Here is a 9119-nt window from a genome sequence, read left to right as displayed (position 1 = left end):
TGACCCTGATCATATTAATGATTCTTAATTTATAAGTCTAAAAACTTAAGTTTAAAAGTTTAGAATGCCAATTTATTTTATGATTCAGGCATCTTTTGTATGGTCAAATCTAGCTTGTGACAACTTGAGTTAGGCCTGACATAGCCACAACTATCTATTTTATAATTTCTTTTGGATTGTATTATTGGTAAATGCTTCTAATACTGTATGCCAATAAAAGGTATTTGAATTGAATTGAACTAAGGTACTAGGGTCAGAGAGAATAGAAATGGTATTTCTTTGTGACAGGTCAAATGTTGTTGGTTGGTCCATACACAAAGATGGCTTTTAAGAGCTATGAACTGCATTTTCTTAATCGGATAGGTGGGTGCTCTCCAGTTGCCCCATCATGTATCACAAAAGCAGAAGAAACTATGCAAAATAAGCAAATATAAATTTGCATCACTGTCATAAAGTTTTAACTTTTTAAATGTAAAACTACTAGGATTGAAGATAAATACCAACTGCAATCTGATATGTCATAGGAATGGTTGCTAACAGACCTGGAGAAAAATGTCCTGCCTCTTTAATAGAGGCTTAATGTGTAGCAATCGGCACTTGACACTTTTCAAGGCATGGACGTAAATAGTATGGAGGTAAACCTAGTGGGATAGTAGGGCAGGGTATAAATAAAATAAATAAATATTATCATCTGGTAAATAACATCCCATTGAGTCTCTATTAAAGGGACAAGACAGTTTTTCACCAGGTAGTTGGTGACCTACTGATAGGATGGTTGTTCAGGCTCTCTTCAGATTGGGTAAGCATTTGTTAAATTTAAATAACTTTTCCAGGAAATTCTTGTAACCCTAGCAGAAAGGCTACAGCTGGAGTTATGGTGAACTGGCAAGGTCCCCCCATAGTTTCCCCTCTCTCCCAAGAATAGTTCAAGGGCACTTAAATGCTGCTGCTGCTGGTTTATGAATGGGTAGTCAATAAGGTTCATGCCTTCAAGTTTCAGTTTTAAATTCATTTTCACAGGCCATTCTGTATGCATGTGTGCATGGGGTAGGGAAAATGGACAAATAAAATCAATCATAGTTTTGTTACCCTTTCTGACTTAACCCTAAACACCACAGGCCAACCCAGACAACTATAACACAAAAAGCAGAAGCAAGCTGTTTTCTGATTGAATGTGCATTCTAACCACGGGAAATGTTTTTGAAGGCCCCAGCGAACATGTCTTAAATTCAGTATTACAAGCTTGGTAAATTAGCATGGAGGGGCGGGAGGTTTGTTGTGAGAATAGTATGTCTAATTATGCATCAGAGCCGCCCAACACACCGAAATGGGATCCAAAAATGTTACTGCAAACCTATTCTAAGCTTTGGAAACTATTATTTTAGGGCACTCTGCCCTATGATTACCCTACCCCCACTCATAATGTGTAGAACGTCCGTCCGGCTCTAGGCACTGATGATGCTGACTGCCAAAACTCATGCAGAAAAGGAACCCTTCCTCTCTAAGGGAGCCTTCCTCGCGTTCTGACAGCTGCCCCATCATCCCATTTCTCGGAAACCCCCCTCTGCCGGAGCTTGCCCCCACGCCGGTTTCCATGGATACCCCCTTTCCCCCCCTCCCCGTCGTTCCATTTCCATGGAAACCCTCTCCCTCGGGTACACCGTACAGGGGCTGTCCGGACCCATTCACCCGCAGTGCGCATGCGTAGCCCGGCCTAGGCGCTCTCTTCCGCCCCGGGCCTGGCAGCAACTAGAGGTACGGGGACCGCCCCGGGCCCAGGTAAGGAGAGGTGGGGTGAGGCTAAACGGGGGGTGAGTGGGGCCCATAACAAACCCCGCTGCCGAAAACGGGCACCGTAGCTATTAAGTTACTCCCGTAGAGTGAGTCTCTTCTGCTTGGTATGGGCCTAGTATGCTGCCAAGCCCACGTCGGTTCTCTCGTAGAGAGAACGCGAGAGACAATCAGCTGTGGCTGGCTGGCTCCCCCACCCCCTCGTCCCTCACGGTAGGTTGCTCTTCCCTTTATGGGATGGCGGGAGGTATCGAGGGAAGCAGGAGGCGAAGGAGAGCTCAGATTCACAGATGCCTCTGGGACTGGGGCCCTATGAACAGGCGGGAGCGGCTGTGGGGTTCTGAAATAGCTGGTAGCCTTTAGGACTCTTGACCTAATGGTAGGCTGGGGAAGTGTGGGGAAGGTGTGAGGAAATGCCTGCAATCCCAGTACCAGTTTATATACCACTGTCTATAAACGGCAACGTTTCTTAGGTGCTGGTATCACCGCTTAAACTCTTGGTGTAGTTTCCCTTTACTTCTGGACTTAATGAGAGTCTGTCTTTGTTCCAGCAACGCCAACCCACACATTCAGTGTTTGGGCCAGGGCTGGGCAAGAGGCAGCCATGACAAGGTGAGAAAGATGATGGGGTTATTAGGATTGAATTTCTGTGTCAAGTAAACTGGCGGAATATCTGGCTTCATATGTCTTTGTAGATTTTAACCTGGACTCTGACTCTAGATTTGATTTGATTTTTCCTGATGGGATCGTAAGACTAGTTGTGTGGCTAGAAGTGTCCTGTTTTGCTGTCTACTCACTGTCCTTGGGTATGGACAGTAAAAGTAATAAGACACTAGGAAAGTAACCTCTAGTCAGTAACTAGTTGAATGGCTAATGTACTGGACTTGGAGTCTTATTCCAATTTATGCATGGACTTGCATAGTAGCTTTTCACTTCCTTCAGGTTTCTGCTCTTTATCTACACAGTAATCCACCTTGCAGAGTTGCAAAAAAAATGAAAAACACAAGAACTTTAAAGCCTCTTGCATATGACAAGGTATCACATCAATGAGAATTAAACAGAGAATAATCCCAGTCTGAGTGAGTCGTACTTTATTTAAAGTTTAAATAACAGAGCTAGAGGATTATTGATCCCTTTGCCAGGACCTTATTATAAGAGTTCCTCTTTTGCTTCATTGTGGCGAGGATCAGTATCTTGTCTCATCTTTCAGCGAAGTTTCTCTCTTTGCTTCTAGCTCCCCTGTTTCCAGAGTTGTTTACAATGGCAAGAGAAATAGCAGCCCTCGCTCCCCAAGCAACAGCAGTGAGATCTTCACTCCTGCACATGAGGAGAATGTGCGCTTCATTTATGAAGGTCAGTTATGCCTGAGAAGGCTGACCCAACAGTTGCTGCACCTTCTTGGACTCCCGTGGCACCCCACCCCACCTCCTACTCTGTGTCTTGCCTTTCTTCAGCTTCAGTATTTTTTTCCTGTTCGTATCTTTACAATGTGTTGGCATATGAAAAATGGCTGAAACTGAGTTTTTATAATATCAGAACATTTGAAAATGGGTCTTACGCTTGGGACTGACGGGTCATTGTTGCTAGTTCTATATGGTTGAGCTTCTGATTTCATATCCAATCATGCAAAGGTCATTGCCTCCCTTCTGTCTTACTCTCATCTTAAGGATGTTCACAGTAGTAAAGGTGCACTTAATGTCCAGGGTGCCAAAGTCTGTCTGGGTCGAGAGAGTGTTTTACTTAGTCTCTGTATGGAGGTTGTCTGATCTGTTTTCCTTTTCTACAGCATGGCAATGTGTGGAGCGGGATCTCCGCAGCCAGATGGCAGGTGGTGAACGGGGACTTGTGGAGGAGTATGTGGAAAAGATACCAAACCCCAGTCTGAAGGGTAAGTTCTCTTTTGCCACAGACATGTTTGTGCTATGCAGTGCCAAATTTGGAGGCTTTGTTAACATCTTAAAATTTTTGGTTTGCTTTTTAAAGAACGAACGAATGAATATAAGCTTTTAATTATATGATTCCAGGCACAAATGGAATTCTTCTACTGAAGGCTCAGAAATCAAAGTGAATGGGGGGTTCTCTAGGAGGTGTTTGGAACATGGGACCCCTCCCCAAGATCCCAATTTTTTTCTCCCTGTGTCTTCCCATCCATTGTCTTCATTCTCCATATGGCCTTCAACCTTTGCAAAAAAAAAAAAAAGGCTTAGATTCATGCCATAAGAGTGTGAGCAGAGTGCTTTTTGATTGGACCAAACTTTAATGTACTCCAGCATTCTGTTTCTTACAGTGGCCCAATAGATACCTCCAGAAAGCAGGTCATGAAGGTTTTCCCGAGCATCTGTTGCTCAGAGGTATGCTGTCTCTGACCATGGTGCATATTTAATTAACATGGCAAATAGCTGTTGATAGTCCTGTTCTATTTCAGTTAATGTATTAGGAAATTTCTGGCTGCAGAATATATATTACAATCCTATATTGAATGTAACATCACCTGAATGTAGGTTGTGAGATTCACTGTGAAGATGGATCACAGCCTGTTGAATTCAACAGGGCTGGGTAGAGGAGCCAGTTCACTCCAGTTAATCACATGTTTCTGTTTTCCTGTGGCTGGAGTGAGAATTTAGAGTAGTAGTGGTCAAGTTGTGTTGGGGGAGTCAAATATTCTTGTTCTGATGAATAACATAAGAAAAGCTCTGCTGGATCAGACCATCTAGTCCAGCATCCTGTCTCACACAGTGGCTAGTCAGTTCCTCTGGATGGCTAGTGAACAAATTGATAGAAACGAATGTGGATGGTAAAGAGTCTTACTCTAAACTGTCTCTCCTTTCTTCTTTTTTGACAGCATTCAAACCTGTTGATTTGAGTGACCTAAAGCGGCGGAATACACAGGATGCTAAGAAATCCTAAGGTGGCCTGGCATGGCCCAGCCCCAAGTTCTGGCACGTGGCCACTGATACATGAATTTGATGACTTTGTGTTGGTTTCCTCCTTTGGTCTGGATTGTGTCTGGGGCTGGCTCTGAACTCTCTAGGAAAGATAGGCTTTGTGCCTTTCCTTCACAGCATCCCCTGGCCTGGGCTGCCTGCCTTCATTCTGCAATTGGCCCCAGGAATTCTCCTTTTTCCCTAGTAAATGACATTTTGCTCTGATGGTGGCCAAGAGACTGGTGTGTACTCTGTTATTTTAAGAGTGTGGAATAAGGCAGAATGGAATCAGGAGCAACCTGACCTATTTTCTCCCTGAACTCCTCTCAAGGTCCAGCCTTTCTTAGGAAGCGGCCAAGGGAAGACAATGGGATAGAAGCAGTAAGGGTTTCTGTGTTCCATCCTGCCATTTTCAGTGTGGGAATTTAAAATGGTAACGCAACACAAATACCTGAACTTTTCTCAGGTGAATGAAAAGGTGTTGTGCTGCAGCCTCTTTATGCATGTGTTCAGCTCCTTGGGGCAACGGTGGGGGAGAACAGAAAACAGAAGCTGAGAGACCCAGGTACCATGTTCCCCAGAGGGCAAACTCTTTTAAGGTTACTTCAGTATGGGATAAAATGGCACCCTGTGCTGAGGAGATATTTCATGTAGTGCTGTCTCTATGCCCTGCTGACTTGCAGCCCCAGCCAGGGGGCAGGCAGTATTTCTGAGCTAGCCCCAGAGCCCAGCCCTGTGCCCCAGCAGTGCTGGGGAATAGCCTTAGTGTGTGCTGGGCACTTGCAGGTGACAGAACCGCCTGTGCTTGTGTCCAGCCCAGACACTGATGTTGGGGACCCTGCCCAGAGTGGGTAGGCGAGGGGCATGGTGGCTGTTCCTTTCCCTTTGTTATGTCCTCTCTTGGTCTGTGTCTGTTGTTAAGGAGTGTTGTAAATAAAAGCTGGTTAGTCATTTTGATATTCCTTTCTGAGAATCTGTCTTGCATTCCTATGAATGGGGCTTAGTTACCAATATCCCTGGGCTCCGTGTTGTACCCTCTGTCCCAGCCCACTTCACCTAGCCCTTGAGTGAACGTTCTTCAAAGGAAGGGGATGGAAGGTGATTTCTTTGTTCCACTCATTGCCCTAATGACAGTGGTCTGAAGATCCCTGTGTTTCCTGCATGACACTTATTCTTCATTGTTGCTGGGCTGGTTCCAGCTTTAATTAAGCTTTATTAATTTTCCCTCAGGCAATTAGCTCTGTCTGGCCTAGTCTACAGTGCTACCTGACCTGCTCTAGTTTTGATTGTGCCATGTCTCTGGAAGTGGATTAAGATCTCTTCTGTAATCCCATGGGATCACAGCCAAAGGAAGTTATAAAGCATCCAGTTGCACCTGAGGAGTGCTGTGTTTTAGACATCTGCCTCCCCAAAGATTTTGCACTGGTTCCTTCACAGGTACAGTTTGATATCACTCTGCTTCAGTACACATTGCTCTGTAGACCGTAGACCTGTTTACATCCTGGTGTGAGAAAATATGCATGACAAGATAGTCGATAGACCTTTCAGACAGTTTGGTGTTTCCTTGAGGTTTCTGCTCCGAATGTGTGTTCTGATACCAACTTTTCTGTGCAGTTGGCAGTGGGCAACTCCTAACATTTCCTGCTACTGGAACGTTTAGGTACTGTTTCTCATATGATCTTGTTCCTATATGATCATGTTCAATTGCATCCGCTGATAGTCTTACCTCCCTAGGAGCATGGAGCACTAGGAATTCATAGAGATATGCCTGAACAGCATGGTGAAGAAGCCATAAAGGAAGTATCTTGGGTAAAGTATTGCTAAGTTTTTCCTGCTCCTTGAAATCCAGTCATCTTGGGATATGGGTGCCTTTAAGATGAAGAGGAAGCTGAAGTTGTTCTTACGGGGTGATCTCACTGCAGATGTTATTTTTATCTTCAGGGGGATTAACAGAATTTCCCCATCATAAAAATCTGAATGAGTTAAATGAAATGTGGCTTCTGTGGGAGTGAACCCTTGCTCATTTACTGTGCTGTGAATATTTCAGTGTAATCTGCCTTCACAAATCTGTTCTTGTACTCAGCTTGAAGTCATGTGTGATTTGTGAGCCTCCTTTTCATCTTTGCTTCCCATGGGCCAGTGTCTGCACTGAGAACAAGCATTCTGGGCCAATCAGCTGCTCAAATGAAATGCAACATAATGTGTTGGCTAAGGGCCAGCGTGGAATAGTGCTTAGAGTGTTGGACTAGGCCAGGAGAGACCCAGACTGAAATCTCCACTCTGCCGTGGAACTGACTGAACAACTTTGGGCGAGTCATTCTCAGTCTAACCTGCCTCACTAGAAAGCTGTGAAGATAACACGGGGAGGGGAGAACCACACACAGCACACTGGGCTCCTTGGAGGAAGGGTGGGACAAAAACTTAATGGATGAGAACAGTAGAACAAACATAAATACGGAAGTAACAAGAAGTAGTCTGTCATGTAGACATGGAACACCAGATTTAGGACATGGACAAATAAAGGTGTGTGGTATGATAATGGTGGACAGGTTGATCCCAACAGTTCTTTCCCTTATGCACACCTCTCTTTGTGTGCTGTGCTGGTCTTTCTCTGGCTGAAATATGAAAATGGGAAGCAGTTAATTTAGTAAATGAGATCTTATTTGTTGGCCTAAGCTAAACAAAAATAATAGTCTTCAAGGATCAGTAAAGGTGTGGGAACTCTCATTAGGATAGGGAAGCATTCAACATTAGGCCATTCAGAGTGCAGCTGTGGTTTTTAGAGAAACACAGAGCTGGAGCTGTGAACAGCAGCCTTGTGCCCCCTCCTCTCCCCTGTGATATGTAGTAATGAAACGAGTGATACAGCATAATGTGCATTTCTCTCCCCCCCCCCCCATGTGCTGTGGTAGTTTGTGATGCAGGACAGGAAAACACAGCAGTGTGATAATCTCATGTCAGTTTTAACTCCTACCTGTTACAGAGAGTGATGAGGAGCAGCTAGATACTGTGCAGCTGTTTTAGGCGGCAACTACATTTTTGTTAAAGGAACTAAATGCTTTCTGCCCATCCTGTTTTTAACCTTTTACTTTGGTGTTTGTATATGTAGCTAATCTATGTGGATTTCTTAAAATATGTTGACTTTCTGTGGAATTGACAGAATGGCCTCAGAAACAAACCCCCCCCCCCTTCCTTGTAGCTTTCTGATGAGCAGTGTGCTATCTGCATTTTTGAGGCCAAACTGGGCAGCAGAGCCACCTGCAGTCCACTGGCTCACTACCCAAGGGAATAAAACATCATAACTTGCCACATCACTCCTTGAGTAAAGAAGGCTGCAGAAAGGGGTGTGCTATAGAGCTGCCTGGTATCACTATTTGTTTAAAATAATATCTGTGTGAATCCTTTCCTGTCACATTTTGAAACGTTGAGCCAAACCAGTGAATGCTCCATATTGACTTTGCAGCCTGATGTATATTTGCAGCCACTCATTTGGATGGCAGTATATATGAAGCTCTATAATTCTATGCTTAAAACAAATCCAAAACTAATACTGTAGGAAAAAAATTAGACAACTCTGTCTCGATTTTGCTTTATTTTGGTTGTACAACAGTTCACACTTTCTTTTTACTGCCTAGAATTTTTCAGTTCCACTATTTTTTGGCATGGCCAAGAGAGAGAGTTGTAATTGGGAGTGCTTTATTATATAAAACATCCAGCATTACAGCTGATTTATGATATAATGTTGGATGTGAAATCAGAGGAGGAGGGTCTGATCCACAGAAGTGGCCGTGTTGCTCTGTCAATCACAAGTGTCAGACTTAGGTCTTTTAAAAGCAGTGGTCCAGGGAGCGGAGTTTGGCTTGAGTTTTTACCATCAATTTTTGAATGCTTAGTTAAAAAGCATCTTGGATTCCTCCCTACATGTTTACATGTTTTTCATTGGAACAATGAGGACTGGAAACCTCCCATTCTCTACCCAAAGGTTGAATCCATATTAAACAATGGATTTGGCTTTCTGCCAATGGATTGTGATTTTTCTGCCTCCCTCCTCCTGCAACAACCCCAAATGCTCCCTGAAATTCTGTTCCCAGACGTTCCTACTCCCTAGGAAGAGGATTTCAGGGACATTTTGGGCTGATGTGGGAGGAGGGAGGCAGGAAAATCACAATACATGGGCAGAAAGGGTGGCACCTATGGAAATGGATAGTCTAGCCCAAGACACCTCAGATTTTCAGAATTCCTTGAAATAACCAGATTCTGTATGACTCTTCAAGCCAATTTGCTTCATATTCCTCGCTGGCACTAATTTTTAACTGTTGACAATATTTTTAGTGAGCAAAAGCTGCAAAACCAGCAGAGTTGAATCTGCCAGCTGGCTCTTTCCCACATAAGCCAATAGGCAAA

General features: G+C 44.0%; 1 protein-coding gene across 4 annotated transcripts; it reads left to right on the top strand.

The window, feature by feature from the left end:
• The first annotated feature begins 1702 nt into the window (after nt 1-1702).
• FAM195B (family with sequence similarity 195 member B) lies at nt 1703-5653 on the top strand. 4 transcript variants are annotated; one of them, XM_015426560.1, is made up of 6 exons: nt 1703-1779; nt 2343-2403; nt 2757-2826; nt 3026-3144; nt 3578-3679; nt 4634-5653. In XM_015426560.1, exons 3-6 carry the CDS (start codon nt 2819-2821, stop codon nt 4696-4698), a joined length of 294 nt encoding a protein of 97 aa, XP_015282046.1. In that variant the 5' UTR covers nt 1703-1779; nt 2343-2403; nt 2757-2818; the 3' UTR covers nt 4699-5653. The 4 variants fall into 4 exon arrangements, with proteins under 4 accessions (XP_015282046.1, XP_015282044.1, XP_015282047.1 ...); XM_015426558.1 differs by lacking the exon at nt 2757-2826; XM_015426561.1 differs by lacking the exons at nt 2757-2826; nt 4634-5653 and adding an exon at nt 4079-4128.
• Nucleotides 5654-9119: the final 3466 nt, after the last annotated feature.

Source organism: Gekko japonicus, unplaced genomic scaffold (genome assembly GCF_001447785.1).
Source record: "Gekko japonicus isolate JY-2015 unplaced genomic scaffold, Gekko_japonicus_V1.1 scaffold1430, whole genome shotgun sequence".
NCBI classification, from domain to species: Eukaryota; Metazoa; Chordata; class Lepidosauria; order Squamata; family Gekkonidae; genus Gekko; species Gekko japonicus.
This window is presented reverse-complemented; position numbering and strand designations above follow the sequence as displayed.